At 35.5% G+C, this 21,585-nt stretch overlaps 1 protein-coding gene across 5 annotated transcripts in view; it reads right to left on the bottom strand.

Moving 5' to 3' along the window:
* Positions 1 to 7,286: 7,286 nt before the first annotated feature.
* Positions 7,287 to 21,585, bottom strand: part of POLQ (DNA polymerase theta) — a 90,104-nt gene continuing 75,805 nt past the window's right edge. For all 5 annotated transcript variants that reach the window (XM_019652897.1, XM_019652902.1, XM_019652912.1 and 2 more), the window contains 6 exons: positions 20,865 to 21,049; positions 18,373 to 18,484; positions 14,872 to 14,996; positions 11,652 to 11,805; positions 8,821 to 8,936; positions 7,287 to 8,398 (listed from right to left, as the gene is read on the bottom strand). In XM_019652897.1, the coding sequence (XP_019508442.1) occupies positions 8,285 to 8,398; positions 8,821 to 8,936; positions 11,652 to 11,805; positions 14,872 to 14,996; positions 18,373 to 18,484; positions 20,865 to 21,049 (806 nt within the window). In that variant the 3' untranslated portion in view covers positions 7,287 to 8,284. The remainder of the gene's footprint in view (positions 8,399 to 8,820; positions 8,937 to 11,651; positions 11,806 to 14,871; positions 14,997 to 18,372; positions 18,485 to 20,864; positions 21,050 to 21,585) is intronic.

Here is a 21,585-nt window from a genome sequence, read left to right as displayed (position 1 = left end):
AGTGCAGTGGGGGAGGGGCTGTTCAGGCAGGTAAACTAATTCCTAGCCCCACTCACTACTATGAAATCCTTCTCACACACACCCCACCCCCTCCCCCACCAGGGGAGCTAACCAGAGCACAAGAAGCTTCATAGCCCATCCTACAGCCCTACTGACAGTGGCACTTGAGAAGACAACACAGCATGGGGCTTTCCCCATCTTCTGAGAAAAACTGGTGTTTCCATCTGGCCAGGAAATTTAGTGAGCAGCCTAGCCTGATTTGGGTCCCCAAACAATGAGCAGTGCAGGCCCTTGGGGCTCATTCTGCTGCCCTGCCATGGTAGGGAAGCTCATTTATAGCTATACCTGCTGCTAGTTATAGTACCCAGTCCCAATCACCTAGGAAGACCAACCACAGAACCCAGGCAACCACACAATCTATCCTATAGCCTCACTGGAGCAGGGAACCAAGTCAACAGTCCTATTCAAATGTGCTCAGTCAGCAGCACCCTTCCCCCTTTGACCTCAAAGCATGGGCAATGGCCTTCCCCCAAAACAGACCCTGATAGCAAGCCCCACTGGCCCAGGGACATTATCAGCTAACACGTCCAGAAAACCAAGCCAAGCAGACTGGTTAAGAACCATCTCTATCAAAGTGAACCTATAAAGTCTGGAAAAGGGAGCTGCTTATTCAAATGCACAGAGACCAACATACAGAATCAAGGATCACAAAAAAATCAGGTAAACATAACACTACCAAAGGAAACTAATAAAGCTCCAATAACTGACCCTAAAGAAATGGAGAGACGACAAAGAATTAAGAATAATTCTCTTAAAGAAGTTCAGTGAACTACAAGGACACACAGACAAACGAAATAGGAAAACAATATATGAACAAAATGAGAAGCTCAACAAAGAAATCGCAACTACCAAGAAAACAGAAATCCTTGAGCTGAAAAATACAATGACTGCACTGAAGAATTCAATAGAGAGCTTCAGCAGCAGACTCAACCATTCAAAATAATCAGTTACCTGAAAAACAGGATATTTGAAATTATCCAATTAGAGAAGCAAACAGAATAAAAAAGAGTGAAGAAAGCCTATAGGACTTAAAGGACACAATCAAAAGAAATAATATCCACACTATGGGAATCCCAGAAGGAGAAGAGAAAGGGACAGACAGTATATTTAAAGGAATATGACTGAAACCTCCCCAAACCTGGAGAGAAATGGTCATCCATATCCTTGAGGCACAAAGAACTCCAAGGAGGTTGAATCTGAGGAGGGCTACACTGAGACACATTATAATGAAATGGTCAAAAGTAAAAAACAAAGATTTTGAAAGCAGCAAGAAGAGACATGTTATATACAAGGGAGCCCCCATGTGACTATGGATGGGTTTCTTAACAGAAATTTTTCAGGCCAGAAGGGGATAATGTATTCAAAATATTGAAAGAAAAAAACTGTCAACCAGGAATTCTATACCTGGTAAAGTTGCCCTTCAGAAATTAAGAAGAGATAAAGATTTTCCTGAACAAACAAAAGGCTGAAGGAGTTCATCACCACACTTACTTTACAAAAAAATGCTAAGGGAGTTATTTGAATAGAAGTAAAAGGGCACTAATTAAAGTCATAAAAACATTAGAAGATAGCATCAAACTCATGGGTAATGGTAAATATAGTCAGTTAGATTCTGTAATGTGGTAATGGAGGTGTATAATTTACTTACAACTCTAGTTTAAAAGTTAAAATAATAAACATAGCAACCATAACTATAATACAATAATTGGTTTATTGGATGCACAATATAAAAAATATGAAACAGTAACATCAATAATCTAAAATGTGAGGGGAAGAAGAAATAAAAATATAAAGTTTAGGAATACTATAGCAGTTAAGTTGTTATCAGTTTAAAACAGGGTATTATAATTTTGAGATATTTTATGTAAGTCTCATAAAATACATGATAAAGAAGTCAAAGCATACTGATATCAAAATATATCAAAATACACACACACGCACACACAAACACACACAAAGAGAGCAGGATAAGAAACAAGGAACAATGGATCTACAAAACAACCATAAAACAATTAACAAAACAACGAATAGTAAGTCCTTACCTATCAATAATTAAAGTAAATGTCTTTACTTCTCCAATCAAAAGACACAGAATGACTGAATGGATTAAAAAACAAGATCTAATGATATGCTGCCTACAAGATATTCATGTTAGCCTTAAAGACACATACAGACTGAGAGTAAAGGGATGAAAGAAAATATTTTAAGCATCTTGGTCACTAAAAAAAGGGGGAGAGGGGTAGTTATACTTATATCAAACAAAATTAACTTTAAAGCAAAAATGGTAAAAAGAGCCAAAGAAGGTCATTATATAATGATAAAGGGGTCAATCCATCAAGGGTATATAACAATTGCAAATATTTATGTACTCAACATTGGAATATATAATCTCACAAAAACTAACAACTGAAAGGAGAAATAAACAGCAAATACAGTAATAGTTGGGGACTTTAATACCCCATTCTCAACAATAGATAGATTATCCAATCAATAAGGAAACAATGAATTTGAACAATACTATAGACCAAATGGACCAAATATATAGAAAACATTCTATCCAGTAGTAGAATACACATTCTTATTGAACACAAATAGAAGATTTGCTAGGAGAGACTGGCCATAGATTAGGACACAAAACAAGTCTTAGCAAATTCAAGAAGACTGAAATCATACCAAGTAACTTCTCTGACCACAATGGTATGAACTAGAAATCAATAACAGGTGAAAAACTGGAAAATTCACAAATACATAAAAATTAAACAACATTCTCCTAAACAACCAGTCAAAGAAGGAATTAAATAGGAAGTAAAAGAGTACCTTGAGACAAACAAAAATGAAAACACAACATACCAAAACTTATCAGATGCAGTGAAAGTTATTCTAAGAAGGAAGTTCATAGCAATAAACACCTACATTAACTATATGGCTCAAGGAACTAGAAAATGAAGAAGAAACTAAGCCAAAAGTTAGCAGAAGGAGGAAATAATAAAACTTAGAGAAGAAATACATGAAATAAAGAAGAGGAAAACAATAGAAAAGAGTTTTTAAAACTAAAAATTGGTCTTTAAAAAGATAAACAAAATTAACAAATCTTTAGCTAGACTAACCAAAGAGAGTACCCAAATCAACAAAATTATAAATGAAAGAAGAAACATTACAACTGATATCACAGAAATACAAAGGGCCATAAGAACAACTATACTCCAACAAACTGGAAAGCCTAGTGGAAATGGAAAAATTATTAGAAACATACAACTTGCCAAGGCTGACTCAAGAAGAAATAGAAAATTAGAACAGAGCAATTACTAGTAATAAGACTGAATCAGTAATCAAAAACCGCCCAAGAAAACAAAAGCCAAGGACCAGATGGCTTCACTGGTGAATTTTACCAAACATTTAAAAAAGTAGCACCAATCCTTTTCAAACTCTTCCAAAGAATCTAATAAGAGGGAACACTCTCAAACTCATTTTATGAGGCCAGAATTGCCTGATACCAAAGCCAAAAAGGACACTACAAAACAAAAACAAAAACAAAACAAAACAAAAAACCTTATCCAATATCCCAGGTAAATATAGATGCAAAAATTCTCAGTGAAATACAAGCAAACCAAATTCAGCAGCACTTTATAAGGATCATTCAACGTGATCAAGTGGGATTTATACCTGGGATACAAGGATGATTCAACATATGTCAATCAATAAATGTGATACACCACATTAATAGAATGAAAGAAAAAAATCATATGATCATCTCAATAGATGCAGAAAAACCATTTGAAAAAATTCAACATCTGTTGATGATAAAAAAAACTCTTAACAAATTAGGTACAGAAAGAAGTTATGTCAACATAATAACAAGACCACATATGACAAGTCCACAGCTTACATCGCACTCAATGGTGAAAGGTTGAAAGCTTTTCCTCTAGAATCAGGAACAAGACAAAGGTTCCCACTTCTCACCACTCTTGTTCAACATAGTACTGGGAGTCCTAGCCAGAGCAATCAAGCAAGAAAAAGAAATAAAAGACATCTAAGTAGGAAAGGAAAAAGTAAAATTGCCTCTATTTGCAGATGACACACTTTCTGTATAGAAAATCCTAGATTCCACCAAAAAACTGTTAGAACTAATCAATGAATTTAGTAAAGTTGCAGGATACAAAATTAACATACAAGGATCAGTAGCATTTCTATACACTAACAATGAATGATCTAAAAAAGAAATAAAACAATCCCACTTACAAAAGCATCAAAAACAATAAAATACTTAGAAATAAATTTAAACAAGGAGGAGAAAGATCTCTACACTGAAAACTACAAAACATTGATGAAAGAAATCAAAGAATATACAAATAAATGGAAAAGTATCCTGAGTTCATGAATTGGAAGAATACTGTTAAAATGTCCATACTATCCAAAGCTATCTATAGATTTAATGCAATCTTTATCAAAATTCCAATGATATTTTTTCAGAAGTAGAAAATACAATCCTAAAATTTGTATGAAACAAAAGACCCCAAATAGCCAAAGCAATCCTGAGAAAGAAGAATAAAGCAGGATGCATCACACTTTTTTATTTCAAGCTATATTACAAAGCTATAGTAATCAAAACAGTGTAGTACTGGCATAAAAATGGATATATAGGCCAATGTAACAGAATCAATTGTGCAGAAATAAACCCACACATATAGAGTCAACTAACATTTGACAAGGGGGTCAAGAACACTCAATGGAGAAAAGACAGTCTCTTCAGTAAATTGTGCTGGGAAAATTGGATAGTCACATGTGAAAGAATAAAACTAGACCCCTATCTTACACTACTCACAAAATTAATTCAAAATGGATTAAAGACTTAAATGTAAGACCTAAAACCACTATAATCTTAGAAGAGAACTTAGGAGAAAAGCTCCTTGACCTTGGTCTTGGCAATGACATTTTGAATACGGACAGCTAAAGCACAAGCAACAACAACAAAAAAATAAACATGTGGGACTACATGAAACTAAAAACCATCTGCACAGCAACATAAACAATTGACAACCTATGAAATGGGAAAAATATTTGCAAATCTTATATCTGACAAGGGGCTAATATCCAATATGTAAAAAGAAATCATACAACTCAATAGCAAAAAAAAAAAATCAAATTTTTAAAAATGGGCAAAGGATCTAAATAGAATAGACATCTTGCCAAAGAAAATATATAAGTGGCCAACAGGTACATGAAAAAGTACTCAACATCACTAATCATTAGGGAAATGCAAATCAAAACCACAATGAAATATCACCCCATGCCTGTTAGAATGGCTATGATAAAAAAGACAAAAAATAACAAGCGTTGGTGAGGATGTATTCATAGAAGAAAGGAAAGCCTCGTACACTGTTGGTGGGAATGTAAATTGGTGCAGCCACTATGGAAAACAGTCTGAAGATTCCTCAAAAAATTAAAAATAGAAACTACCATATGACACAGCAATTCCATTCTGGATAAATATCCAAAGGAAAGGAAAACACTTATCAAAGAAATATTTGCACCTCCATGTTCATAGCAGCATTATTTACAATAGCCAAGACATGAAAACAGCCTAAGTGTCCATCAATGGCTGAATGCATAAAGAAGTTTTAGAATACGCCCCCCCCCACACACACACACATACACACACACACTGGAATATTCTTCAGCCATAAAAATGGAGGAAATCCTGCCATTTGCTACAACCTGGGTGGCTCTTTGGAACATTTTGCTAAGTGAAATAAGATAAAGACACATACTAGGTGATCTTACTTAAATGTGGAATATTAAAAAAAAGAACTCAGGAAAATAGATCAGATTTGTGGTTACCAGAAGCAGGGGTTGGGGGATAGAGGGTGGGGAAATTGGATAAAGGTAGTCAAAAGGTACAAACTTCCAGCTATAAGATAAATATGTGCTGGGGAATGTAATGGCCATCATGACGACACTAGTTAATTTACTGGATTGCATATTTGAAAGTTGCTAAGACAGTAAATCCTAGAAGTTCTCATCACATGGAAGAAAACTTTTTCTTTCTTTTTTATATCTGTACGAGATGAATGTTAACTAAACTTATTATAATAATCATTTCACAATAAAGTCAAGTCATTATGCTGTATACCTTAAACTTATATAGTGTTGTATGTCAATTAAATCTTAATAAAACTGAAAAAACAAACAAACAAATTATTATTTTACCATTCTGGAAGTCAGATGTCCGATATGGTCTTATCAGGCTAAAATTGAGGTGTTGACTGGGTTATGTCCCTCTGGAGGCTTAGGGGAGAACCCATTCCATTCCATTCCATTCCATTCCATTGCCTTTCCCGGCTCCTAGAGGCTGCCTGCATTCCTTGGGTCACGGCCCCTTCCTTCATCTTTAAAGTCAGCGGCGTAGCATCTTCAAATTTCAATCTGACTGTTTCCATAGTCACATTCTCCTGACCCTGGTCATCTGCCTTCTTCTTATAAGGACCCTGTTTTTATATTGAAACCACCCAGATGATCTTCCCATCCCAAGATCTGTATGTAACTTAATCACATCAGCAATGTCCCTTTTGCCATGTAACACGTTCACAGGTTTAGGGGATTAAAATGTGCACATTTGGGGGAGGGGCATTATTTTGCCTCCCACAGTGTGCATCTGTTATTTACATAGTGACTTATGGACTGAAGAGCTACCAGTGAAATGTTGAACAGGCACCAGCGTTATTTAAGTAAACTGGTGAACTGGAATTTGTGTATAATTGAATCAGGCAAAGCTAGGACTGCCTGTTTTAAGTTCAGCTTATTGGTCAAAAGGGATGAAAAACACATGTGACCACACATGCAGGACCATAGCTATAGAAAATGAGGTGTCTGCACCGATATGTCTGCACTAGTAACTAACAAGTAAATAGACTGAGCTTTCTCTTGGGCTGGATCTCAAGGCCATGAGAATACTGACAGCACTACTGCTTTTCTCTCTGAAAAACATGGTACAGGTGAATATGGAACAAATTTGTGAAATAATGATAGAACTTTCTTCTTACTTCCACCATCTTCTGCCCCCTCCGCCCCTACCCCCAAAACATGTCTGACTATCACTGATATACAATTACTAACAGTGTATTACACTGTTTACAAAGCAACCATCTTTTAAAAAAATTCTGATTAATAAACTTAAAAGAGCTTTTCTGATAACTGATTAAGGATATAATAAACAGTTCCTATGTTCACAGAGGATGAGCAAACTATAGAATATGTAAATATGGGACACAGGTTTCTGATATTCTTAAACCAGACACAATTTAAAAAACTGAATTGCTGATAGAAAGTTTCTCATAAATACATTTTATTTTAACAACAAAAAGGTCAGTTATACACCTCTGACTGGAATTATTAAAGTACAATCTTTTCGGGGGGGGGGAGGTTCTCACCATGTCACAAACATAGAAAGGGGCACTAAAGTACTTCTCTGGCAGTCCTATACTAAACTGCAATATAAACACCTGATCTTACAGAACAGGATACCTCTTGAAGAGGCGTAGCTTGTTTTATAATACCTAAGTATTGCAAATACACTCATTGCATGAACTGGGGAAGGAAAAGGAAGAAGACACAGCATTTCATGAAAATGCATTCCTGGTTTACATCCATATCAAGTCTTACCGCTTCACAGAATTCGTAATTCATTAGCCAGTGCTATTTAAAAATATTTACTTCAGAAGCCTTAGACTGATAATTGGAGAAAAATCGCACACAAGGTCTAACCCTGGTGGTGTATGTGAAATCAAATCTTTATGCGCCTATGGCTCTTGTTGGGGTCTGAACCCTGGACAGGGCTGGAAATACCTCTGAGGTAACAGTTCTATTTTCTTCATGTTCAGCCCAGACAGGTCACACCCAAAGTGCTAAGTGCATATTTCAAGCATGTGTTCTGAACCTGTTTAGAGCCACAGTAAACTATAAAAGGCAATTTCACAGATACTCTTTGAGAGTGAACATAATCACTAAAGTTGGTATGTTGTCTCAAAAAAGATTTTTACATTTCAGAGAATAAACTCTCATATACATTTTGAAACTCTCATAAAATTACTATCCTAAGTCCATCAAGACTTCAGAGTTTGTTTTGTTGTTTTTTTTCATGAAGTAAGCAAAAGGGTAGTTAGTCTCTATTCGTCCCATGATTGTACCTACACCAGGCTTCCCTAGGGGGACTTAATCAATGGTATAATTACACATCCAAGTCCTTCAGCTCTCCCCAGCTGGCACCTATTTTCACTTTCACTTTTAGTTTCACAGAAAGTTGTATAGCATTTTCCATTTCATTCTTGACAATCTGAGCTACCTAACAAAAAGAAAAAGAAAAGAGGTTAACAAACTCTCTGCTCAAAGAATGTTTCCCAACCCACCCATGGCAGTGATAGGCCATACTGGAGCTCTTCACCTGGTGCTTAAAATGTGACTTCCGAAAAGAGCCAGGCATCCCAAGCTGCTCTGCACCAATGCCAATTTCAGCTATAATGCTCAGAGATTTGAAACCCTCGGGGCAAGACTCCAAATTCTCATCTAACTTCTCTCAGACAAAAACATCCCTGCATCAGGAATTTCTTTAACCATGAGTATGACATTGAGCCCTCTTAGCTCTTTCTCTATCCTTAAGGACCCAACATTTATAGAGACATCCTGGGGCTAGGGAAAGGTTCCAGAAATCTCATGCACCTTGGCCTGACCTACAGTGTCTCAACTTTCTATAGAATGGAAAAATACCTGCACAATATCTTCTTCTGCCACTTCATATAAGAGTTCATCATGGAGTTGAAGGATGAAGAAGCCTCCTCTGATTGGGCAGAACATCCCTTGCAGTTTTCTCTTTGGTAACAATCCTACAACATGAAAAAAGTAGCAAAACTGATAAGCATGTCACTCTGCCATAGGAGAATATTTTTTTAAGAGATCTTGAGAAACTCTGGGAAATTTTAATTAAGAGATTAAAACTCATAAGATTTAGAACTATCAGGAAAACAACTACTTACCAGCTGCTACCTATCCCAAAGAAGTCAGTAAATGGAGTTTGAAGGACTCGGCTCCAAACTCTATTCTAACTTACTTCTAACAAACCACCACCATCTCTTTCCATGGAGTCCCCACTATCATCTTTTCTAAGTCATAGCACCAGAGTAATAAGGGGTCTGATTCCTGCTCCAGGAAAGTGAACTGGTATTGTCATGATAAAACTTCTGCAGTGTTTTATAAAAGGGACACTCCCTGATGTCTTTTTATGGCCAGAAGTGTCACTATGGTAGAACTGTTGCTTCCGCACACTGTAGACAAATTATTCTAAACCTAAGGTCCAATTGTGGACTTCAGACTGGGTGAATCTCTTGAAGCTATATGTATGAGTGTATGTCTGTACTTTTTTTTCTGGAACGATCTATACTTTTCAGTCGATTCTCAAGAAAAAAACATTACTCCGATAATGGTTAAAAACCACTCTATTAGACTTGGTTACTATTTCCTGATTAGCTGGGCCTAATGGTACAGATTATGCTCCTCTGATCACTAAAATAAGGTTCAACATTTATACCTTTAGAGTTACTGCCTTTAATTGTTTGCCCATATCTCACAGCTGTTATTCCTTTCTGCCATTCAAATTTCCTACTTATCCTTCAGGAAAGCACTAATCCCATATCATCTCTTCCAAAATGTGAGCAGAGTTCTTTAGCGTCACTATCTGCAGCCCAGGTTTTCTCAGAGGTGGCTCTCACAGGGTGAGAGAACACAGGCAGACGAGGCATGGCGAGCCACCTCCACAGCAGAGCTGCACAGGCCCTGCATCTGTTTGCCAGTCGGGCTGCATCGGATCTGCCCATTGGGCCCCACTTATCTCACATGATTGGCTGTCCGAATGCTCTAGCTTTTCTGCTTTCTGATCATCATACCTTTGTCCTCTTCATTCCCCTTCGTTACGTGGCTTCTGACCCAGAATGCCATGATCCCCTTGTTCCCTGTGTGGTCCGCTTCCTCAGGCTCAGTGCCCTTGGATCCCACTGACTACTGCTACTTTTAGCCCCGTGTAACACCATGAAGACATCCTCGGTGACATATCCACACTGCCCTCCACTCACTCTAAAGGTTATTGTCTATATCCTCATTCTGACACTGTATCACTCTGCTGTGATACAGTGTCAGAGTTTAAATGTAAACATAGATTTAGATTTTAAATGTAAACATAAGTTGATAACTTTTATTTCCAAATCCTGTAAGGTACACAGCATAGTGTTATTCCCCAAATAAGCTTGAAGCTTGATCATATATTCCCCTATAAACAAAATGTTGAATTATCAGCCTTAGATATTTTTGGGGGGATTGACGATAATAAAATTAACAATCTTCACTTGATGGGCAAATAGGTTTTTATATCTGTGTATTTTTGTATATAAGTGAATATCTTTATATGTATGTAACTGGCTGTATTATTCTCTATAATGTATGTGTATGTCTCTCCTAGCAAATTCCATCCTCAACAGCTGATCACTACCTTTTCTGCCCCATCTCAAGCAGTTTATTCTTCCCCTTTATGCTCCAAACCTTCTTAACGTCTTCCCAGGAAAATGTAAAACATGGCTGGCAGTCATGGTTTGACAATCTCAGTGACAGTAAAATGGTATTTAAAGCAGAAGTATGGACATGGGCTAAACAGAAGGGCAAGCTCTATGTACTTGTTAGAACAAGAAATAATCTATCCAAGCGATAAGGAGAGAACCTAGGAAAAATATTTTGAAAAGAAGATCAAGAAAAGATGTCAATATTGGCAAAGAAACGTACATGATAAGGAGGTCAACTCCGTGTGTGAGTCCCACACTTCAGAGAACAAGGAAGGCCATGAACAGGAAAATCAGCATGTTCTTAAATGTAGTATGAGCACCATAGAGAATCCCTGAGACCGTTTCAAAGCATCGGCAAAATCAGATTATTTTCATAACGACACACTGAAGTTATTCTCCTTTTTTAGTCTCATTCTCTTCTAAGTGTATAGCAATGTACCAGCTATCCTGGTTTTAGCACTAAAAGTTATCCTGGGAAATCCACCAGTCTCCCACAAACTGGGCCATCTGTCACCCTAGATGGTAGGTACAAAGGGTTTTCCAGGAGTTACAGGACAGGTGATATTGCAACAAATTCAATGCAGAAACAGATAAGAGAATTGAACTGTCTTCTCTTAAGCCAGATATCAAAGAGATTTGTAGAAATGTACATGAAGCCACTCATCATCATTTTTCTTTTGTTCTAAAAAATGTAGTTATTTTTATAAAAATATTACTTATGTTAACATATAGTAAATTTATTATTTTTTTATGTTAATAAACATTTTTAAATTCCCTGTTTTTTAATTTCTAATATTAGTAGTAACTATTAGTAAATATAATCACATAAACAAAAGCTCTTTGGGATGTTGATAATTCTAAGAGTGTAAATACATCATGAAACCAAAATGTTGGAGAACTACTGAGAAATAATATATAAAAATATTTTCCCTTTTCTTTTCTGACGAAATTAATCTCATCATGCTATAGCAGGGGCTTCATTTATGAACAAACCTGTTTTGTCTCTTTGGAGCATACACTCGCGATGCCCATGGGATTTGAAGGTTGAGTGCAAGGTCTCCAATTGCTTCTGAATGTTAACTGTGGCTATTTTGACAAGATCGGCTGCTGAACCTTGGACTGTTGTGTTGATAGCCTGACGCTCAGCCTATAAAAAAAGGTAAAAATAACACATGCTCCATCAGATATAAAACACGGTTTCATACCTGCTTTTAGCATCTACAGATCAGTGCTCACATCTGCAACCAGACTGGAAATCTGGACCAAGATGTGACCCAGGACATCGATTATTAAGCTGCAGCCTAAGAATAACAAATAGAATGATCCAGGGCTTTAGACTCTGGGCTATCATCCACAGGAGGATAAACTAAATAGAAGATTGTCAGATTGTTTAATATAGAAATCTTCAACACTCGGGAATCAAAAACAGCATTACACTTAAGATGTATTTAGTAGCTCAAAATTATTTTATTTTATAAACATATATCACCAATGTTCTAGCTGCTATAAACTTCACTCTAAAGGATCTAGTTCTCAAAATACAACTCCTCTTAATCCTAAATAGATACAAGTAGAATATCATTCTCTGTGACGTGGGTTGGAATGTTCCAAGTATATCCCCCATATCGGTGGCCTCTTGGTCCTCTGTAGAGTTTGGCCCCAGCATGCCTGGAGCCCTCTGGTATGAGCTTTTTATGGGCTGCTGGGGCTAATCATTATCATTAGCTGCTAGTGAAAATGTAGATCCTAGATCCCTAGTATAAATTAAAACGTCCCTGAAATTACTGCTGCCATGAGTTTCTTGGCAGGCAAACATAGCTGCCAAAAGTGATCACCCTGGGGCAGTAGGGGTGGAGTCTGGGTTAACATCCAAGGTGAAACCTGTCTAAGATTATCACTCCTATTGTCCCAAAAGGTCTCACAAAATGGGAAGGGCCTACTCACTGGAGGGATCTATGTACTTCGAGAGGTGTTCTCTAGTTCCCTCTCACCTGAGCTATACCTAATTCCTAGTATATTAAATGCCTGTTGAAGAGACAGGCTTTTAAAAAAATTAACTGTTGTTTTGTCAGATGCTGATAAATCCATTCTAAATTCACTCAGTTGTCACTGCTTAAAGAGTGACTAAATTTCAGAGTTCTTCTGATTCCTCTCCTTCTCAAAACTTTGTGTAGTGGATTATGTTATTGTTGCTATTACTTGCTGCCTTTCTCTGAGAAGTTTTGTAGACCCACCCATTGCCATGAGATGTGAAGTGTTTTTCACTCTAAAAGGATGGCCTTGACTTGTTTTCACCAATAAAATGTGAGTAAAACTGATATACAGCACATGTAAGAAGTTTTAAAAACTATCCAACATTGTCACAAAAAAAGGGACTTGTCATTCATTCTGAATTCCAGAATGAAGAAAATACAGAAGAGGGCCTCATTCAACAGAATCAAACTGAATTAAAAATAATTCAGTAACAGGAATTAAAAATAAAGCTTCTTATTTTAAAGCCACTAAAATTTTGGGGTTGTTTGTACTGACAAAAGCAAGCAAAAATATGACTAAAATAAATACTTTACTCTCGTGATATTGCACCTTCCTGATTCTTTTCCAAAATAAGAAAATTTGGTAGTCTTGACTCTGTGTTTTACAATCACAGTCATTCATAACCAGGGCTTTTTCATGTAAATAAAAATATAGGTTTTTGGTAATGGGAGACTAGACCATTAGGAACAACTTTCCCACTGATAACAACAAGAAAAACTGAAAAGAAAATGCCTCTTTGAATAAATCAGAGTTAAGGAAGTGAAGAATTATAGACCCTGGAGAGCTAGGAGCAAAAGGAAACCAAGGAGGTGATCCTGGCATAAGAGGCCATCATGTCTCCCAAGGAAATCAGTAGTTTCCAGAAGAGGCAGATGACAGGCTAAGAAGCTGAGCAGAGCTTGATAATTTGGAAGGGTTTGTGAAATAAACAAGTCAGGGCCCAACAAGTAAAAGGAAGCCTGGTATATCATCAATTGCAACCCCAAAACTCATACCCTAGGAAAAACGATAATTTAGAAATAGTCTGGTTCTAACACCATTGCTTCAAATCATCTCTGCCTCTGAAGTTCTATCCAAGTAACCCTACATTGTTGATCATTCTAGTCTTCTGCCAAAAGATGTAAATCCTCTGAATAAAAGTAACATCATCATACAGGCTTCAAATTATATCCATAAGCTTTCATATACAGTGTTTGACACAATAAAAAATTACCAGGACAACAACAAGTTGAGACAATATAACTGTTTTTGTAGAAAACTAAAAAAAAGTAACAGGAATAGACTACAGAGATACAAGTATGCAACATTAGACCATAAAATAATCATGTTTAATATATTCAAGAAAATAAAAGAGAAAATTGAGTATTTCAGTAGAGAACAAAATACCCATAAAATAACAAAATGGAAACTCTAGAACTGAAAAATAAAAATAACAGAGCTTAAAGCAGTTAAACAGTGCTTTCTTTATAATTTGGAGTGTGTGTAGGGGGGATATTATTGAATTGGAAGGAGGAGAAAGGAGCCTTCTGGAGTGGCTGGAAAAAGTCTATATCATTTAGAACTTAAAAGCTCAATAGTTGGGTTCAATAGCAAATTAAAAAGAAAAATCCATAAACTGAAAGAGAAGTTAGGAGAAAATATCCAGAATTAAGCATGAAGAAATACAAACATGGAAAATACCAAACAGAGGATATGAAACATGAGGAATTTTAAAAAGTTTTAAATTTATAATAGGAGTCCCAGAAAGAGAGGAGAGAATGTGATGAAGCAATAATTGAAGTAGAAATGGCTAAGAATTTTCCAAAGTCAACAAAAGAGATCAAGCTGCAGATTCAAGAAACCCTAATGCCCTCAAAGAAAGATCAAATACACACCCACACAGAGGCACATTAAACACACACACACACACACACACACACACACACACACACACAATTAGGCACATCACAGAATACATCTATTGAAGGATTATTAAGGGAACCCATATTACATTAGTCTCCCAAAGATTGTGTTCAGCTAATACTGACATGTGCCAACACTTCAGAAGTCCTTAATAAAACAGACGATCCAATTATTCCACTAGTGATCCCTATAAGGGACAATAGCAGCATTTAGTCTTTGTTAAAAAGTATATGTCATTGAAATTTTAAGTTAAAAATCCAGAGAAACTTCAACATACGTGAGATTTATGATAAGGGTTGTTGTCTTTGATTCCTGGTAAATATCTACGCCGTCCCAAAATGGTCTGAACAAACCCATCTCTTCTACAATTCTTCACCGTCTCCTTCATGAAATGATTAACTCCTACAAAGAAAAAAAAGAAACAATTTCACCCAAAGTCCATTCTTAATCTCATTCAATAGTTTTAAAATAGCAGAATATACCAAAACCCTATGAATACCACAACATCAAAACTCTGCATATAAACTTTCATTCACTATTTTGTAGACTCATAAAGTTAGAAATAAAAGGGACTTTAGAAATGACATGATCTAACTCTGTTTTTTAACCACCAACAACTAAAAAGTATGAAACTAAACTCCAGAACAACCTAGGTGGTTTTACTCCAGGATCTTCCATGCTTCTTTTCACAGGTTTCTATTTTTGATCATGTCAATCCTGTTTTATTCTTTGATCTTATCATTTCCAGGCTTAAAACATTCTAACAGATCCTTGCTACCATCTAAGCTATGATCCAAATAGGACCTAACTGAAATTAATGCACGAGTTATAATAGGAACATATACAACCCACTTCTTAAAACTCAAAATTCAGTAATATACTGTATGTATAGTATACTATTCAAACACATTCATATTCCCTATACCAGCATTCATCCTTTGCAATATAGGTCCATTATGTATTATATCTTCTGGATCTCCAGGATGAATTCTTTGTTTCAGATGGTCCAATCTCTTCATTGCTCATTCCTGTCTCTGAGCTACAGAGGTTCTTTCTCTATATTCTTTAAAACACAATTGAGTGTAGAGACTGTGCTGATCTATTTTTATTCATATTTGTAATCTCTGCTTTCTCACAGCTCTGCTCATCCTAAGTAATAAACACTAATGTCTCCCAGTTGAAAGCCCTCATTTAGGATTTCTGTTGTGTGGCTGGCACACACACAAAAAAAGACATTTGAGGAGATCGTGGGTGATAGGAAAGGAGGAAATACTGCCAAGTGAAGCTGTTGGTGATATTTGATCACTAGCATAAAAATTCAGAAAGCAATGAGGCTCTCCTATTTTCCTTTTTAAGAATTCTTTGATTTTGTTGAGGGAAGAGCAAAGAAAAGGATGAGATTTAAGAGAGGTCTACAAATTCTCTTACCTGAATCTGTAGGAGGCCTTCCAATATTGAGAGACTGCAAGAACTACTTTTAAAAACAATCAATTCTGAGATATAATTTGCATACAATAAAAGGCACTCCTTCAGGTGAACAGTTTGATGCATTTTAACAAATGTGTACACTCCTATAACAACCACTAAAAGACACATTTTCATGACCTTTGTAGTCAGATCCCCATTATTAGCCTCACTCACTGATGTGCTTTATGACACTATATCTTAGGTTTTTATGTTCTTAAAATTCATAAAAATTTAATTATACTATAGTTCTCATTTGTGTCTGCCTTCTTTTGCTACGAAGTATTTATTACATTGCAGAAATACACCAAAATCTGTTTTTTCATAATTCTGTTGATAGACATTTGGACTGTTCCCAATCTTGGGCTATTACGAATAAAACTACTATAACATTCATGTACAAGTCTTTCATTGGACATATGTTTTCACTTTTCTTGAGCAAATACTCAATAGTCGAATTGCAGGATCAAATGGTTAAGTGTGTTTAATTTTATATGAAAGAGTCATACTGTTTTCCAAAGTGGTGATCCATTTTACAACTCTCCCAGCAATGTAAAACAGATACAATGCTTTTAATTTTAGCCATTCTAGTGTATTTGTAATGGTATCTCTTTGTGGTTTTAATTTGCTCTTCTCTGATGACTGATGATAACATTTGATGTGGTCATTCATATCTCTTTTTGTGAAATGTCTGTTGAAAATCTTTGACCTTGATTTTATTGGCTTGTTTGACTTCTTAGCATTGAGTTGTATAAAAGTTCTTTAATATTCTGGATGCAAGTCCTTTGTTAGATTAATAGGAACTGCAAATATTTTCTCTCAGTCTGTGGCTTTGCCTTTACGTTTTCTTGATGCTGTCTTTTATCAGCATTTATCTTTTATGATTCAGTGTTACTATCACCTAAGAAATATTTGCCTACCTCAATGTCACAAAGTTTTCTCCCCTATTTCTTCTGGAAGATTTATCGTTTTAGCTTTTACTTTTAAGTCTACACATTATATCAAGTTAATTTTTGAATACAGTGTGAGATAAAAGTTGAAGTTCACTTTTTTCCCATACTGGTATCTATTGTAGTTCTTCCCACACCAATTGTTGACAAGACCACTTGTTCTCCATTGAATTACCATGGCAACTTTGTTGAAAATCAATTCACCATATAAGTATATTTCTGGACCACTTATGGTGAATCATTGTTCCCTATGTCTACCCATATGCCTATCTTGATTATAGTAGTTTTATAAATTTTGAAACCAGAAAGTGTAAGTACATAGTATTGTACTTTCCCCCCTAAAATTATTCTAATTGTTCTAGTCCCTTTGAATATCCATATAAATTTAGAGTCTAACAGAATTTTGATTGGAATTGCTTTGAGTCCATAAAGTAATTTACAAAAAACTGTCATCATAACAAAGTAGTGCCTTCTAATAAATTAACATGGTAAACCTCCCATTTATTTAAGTATTCTTCAATTTCTCTCAGGATTGCTTTGGTGTTTTCAATAAAGTCTTACACATATACTGTTAAATTTAGCCTAAGTATTTCATGTATTTTGATGTTATTGTAAATGGTTATATTTCATACACTAATTGTTCATTGCTAATATATAGAACTACAACGGATTTTTACAAATTGACCCTGTTTGGTGGGATCTTGCTAAATTCACTTTTTTTTGTTTTAGTAAAATTCATATGATTTTCAATGTACAAGATCATGTCATATGTGAATAAAATTTTCTTTTTGAAGATTGGAGACAGGGTTGATTACAAGGAGCATAAAATAACTTTTTGGGGTGTTGGGGTGATGGTTTCATATCTTTATTGTGGTATAGGTTATATGATTGTGTACATTTGTCAAAATTCATAGAATTCTACACCTAAAAAGCATGAATTTTATTCTATATAAATTATACCTCAATAAACTGCCAAAAGAAAATTTATAACAATGATACTCAAACTGCTGTATAACAGCAGTTGTTCACTCACAGTTTCTGGTACATTTAATCCATGGTTTACTGTTTCAAATTAAAGCTATCTAAACATAAAGCACAGGACAATTTCAAGATTTTATGAGATATTCACAATGACACTACATTTTGCCACTCCATTTCTGTCCCTACTTTTATGAAAAAAGCACATCTTACTAAATAATCATAAGATTAATATTATTAAATTAACAATGCCTGATGAAAAGTTCTGATTAATGGAAATGTTAACAGAAAATAATGTAACACAATTTTTTAAAATTAATAATACTATGGAAAGGCAATTGAGAAGAATAGTATCTAGAAGATAATTAACACTCACGGCTTCTTACCTGTGTATCTGGATTTGAAGGAGTCAATGTAGCAAGCAGCATCATTTTCTTTAATGCCCATCTGCTCTCCCAAAGATTTAGCTCCCATTCCATAAATGATTCCGTAGCAAATCTGAAAGGGAGTCATCACACTCAGTAAGTAAATTAAAGTTTGTAACTACATAAAAGGCAAATATAAAAAGTTCTTTAGGATTGAAATTTGGTAAGTTTTTTATTTCATAGTGATTCAAAGAAATGACCCAATCTGCTTTTGGTGGGTTAGATCCACAAAAGTTGATATCCAGTGAACATCCTTTAAGCCTTTTAGCAATACTTTTTTGAGGGGAGAAGAGGAAGCGGGGGAAAGGCAGAATATGAATATTAATGTCTGTTTGTTTTAAGAAAATAATCCTAATGATTCAAAAGGGAAGATTTGTTTCTGACTCTGTCATTTATCCAGTTGTCTTCACAGCAGCTTTCTACTGCTCATAATACCTCATTAACTTCTGCTTAAAGAAGTGCCTCGGAGTCAGGAAAGAAACATTACAAACATCCCTCTCCTTACTCTTAGATAATTCTAAAAGAGCTGGAAGAATAGGCTTCATGCTTTGATAATAGGAAAGGCTTATTGGAAATAAACATGCTCTTCACCTCATAGCCACCTGAAATCTCACAATTGCAGAATTCACAATTTCATGAATTTCACAATTCATTTGAGTTAAACACAAACTCATGAGGAAATTTTGGGTGTAATGAAGGTTTATAGTCTAAACAGGTCAATACAAAAACTCTGATTTAATAATAAGTATTGTTTATGTTCAAATCCTAGTTCCAGCATTTACAAGATGTATTATCTTGCATAAGCCACCTAAATTCTTGGCATCTTGATTTCTTCATTCATAAAATGAAGACAGTAATACTATATCATGGGATTGTTAGGATTAAATGAGTTATTATTTATAAGTGCTTAGGAAACCACATGACATACAGCAAGCTCTCTATAAATGTTGTCAGATAAAATTTAAAAAGATAACTAGCAAAAACTGATTATCAGAATTCCAAAATAGTTTTAATGTAATAAGACAGCTGGAGGTATTTTGTTTTTTCCTTTTTTAAATTATACTGAGAGGGACTTTTTCCCTCTCCTTTTTTCTTTTCCTTTCTGGACTTTTTATGCTTTATTTTGTTGTGATGCCTACTTTTTTTTTTTTAATTTAGACATTACTTAGTGCTGGCTGAGATCTCAGTAAGACTCAAAGATTAGATGGTGATTTAGGGAGAAAAAAATGGTATAGCATAAACACTATTAAATCATGCAAGACCTTATATTAAATAGAGGCCACTATCATTAGTGGACAAATGTTTAGGATACAGAGTCAGAGTGTCTAAGCTCTGGCATTTCGAACTTATCCTGGCTCCACCACTTGTAGCTATATGACCTTAAGCAAATTACTAACTTCTGTGCCTCAGTTTTCTTCTATATAAAATAAGGATGATAATGATACCTATTTCATGGATTTATTGTGAAGATTAAATATTGGAATATTACTTACCTATTTTACCTAGGGTTTGATTCTTGCTAAATGCAGGATCCCAGAGGAGATTAACTACATAGAGAAGATAAAGCTGGCTTTCTAAGTCATGGAAGAAACAAGGGTTGGTGCTAAACAGACAGTGGTGAAAGGAAGTGTTTCCTGCCTAGAGGCAGTCAAGGATTATAGCTGTGAGTAACTAGAAGTAAATGTGAAACTAGTAAAGCAGGCTCTTAGAGGTGGGAGTGGTGTGTCTTTACCTCAGCCAACAATCCTACTTTCTTGAAAATGGTGTCACATTTCCCATAGGTCATGTGGTAAGGAGGTATCAGTGTTAATCCAGGCCTGGAAATGGTGTAAATGTGGCCAGACAATCTCTGTGGCCAGATATTTCCTGTGCCAGATGATCATCTAGGAGTAAAAACTAATATGGATCCACTTGAAAGGTCCAAGGGCAGCATAAAGTTTCACAGGTGGATTAGCTAACCAATGGCCTCAAACTAAAAAGCTATCAATTATAAATTATAATCCACAGCTCAGCAATATTTATTTTTCAACAAACATTTAGAGAGCACCTTTTTATAAAAAGTACTGTCGCTGAATGCTATGTGAAAATAGAAAGATGAAAATATGGAAGCTTACAGACTAGAAAGAGGTTTAAAATACCACACACACACACATACACACACACACACACACAAATAACAACTACTGCTACCACTACCACAATATCTACCACTAATGCATATGGCTTTTCAGACACTAAATTGCCTCGGACTAAGTCTATTTGATTCTTTCTGCTAACTCTACAAAGGAAAGCATAATGAATACCATGAGACAGGCTCAGATGAATGTGGTTTGAAAGATCCAAAGATAAAAAAAAAAATCATTCCTCAACTGCAAGTGATCGAGACAATTTTTCAATTTTTTTGAAACATTCAAATTCTCCTCATTTATGTTAAACATGTTTACTAAGATTACCTGCTTTGCTTGTTGCCTCAGATTATCCCCAACAAACTCTGGCTCAATCATCTTCCATTCAGCTGCAATACTCCTGAAAACATCAGCTTCCATGTTTAATACTTGAATGAGACGATGATCATGAGATAAATGAGCCAAGATCCTCAGTTCAATTTGAGAGTAATCAGCAGCTAATATTAAACCACCTGAAGTAGAGATAATTTTAGAAAAGCTGATACAAAGACAAATCCATTTTATATATTGGGTTGTCAGAAAAGTCATGACGTATTTTGTCTCTTTCAAAGGTCATTTATTTATATAAAGAACAAAGATCAATCAATGATATATTGCCCATTTTGTTTGATAACCTTTTGCCATCTTTCAGTGAGCTTCATAATTCCTCGTTCATAGAAGGACCTGTCTTTATTTGCAAAAAACTGAACAAGATGCTGATTTACAGCCTCATCTGAATTAAACATTATACCACGCAAGGAGTTTTGAGAGAGTGAAACAAGTGGAAGTCTGACAGCACAAGGTCAGGCGAGTATGGTGGGTGTGGCAACACATCCCATCCAAGCTCCAATAATTTTTAATGGGTGATCAAACTTGTGTGTGGTCTCATGTTGTTGCGATTGAACACAACTCCTTTACAATTAACAAGCTCTGGACGTTTCTGGATGATGGATTCGTTCAAACTGTCCAAATGCTGACAGTACACATTCGAATTGATTGTTTGGTTCCT

Source organism: Hipposideros armiger, unplaced genomic scaffold (assembly GCF_001890085.2).
Source record: "Hipposideros armiger isolate ML-2016 unplaced genomic scaffold, ASM189008v1 scaffold_8, whole genome shotgun sequence".
In the NCBI taxonomy this organism is placed as follows: Eukaryota; Metazoa; Chordata; class Mammalia; order Chiroptera; family Hipposideridae; genus Hipposideros; species Hipposideros armiger.
This window is presented reverse-complemented; position numbering and strand designations above follow the sequence as displayed.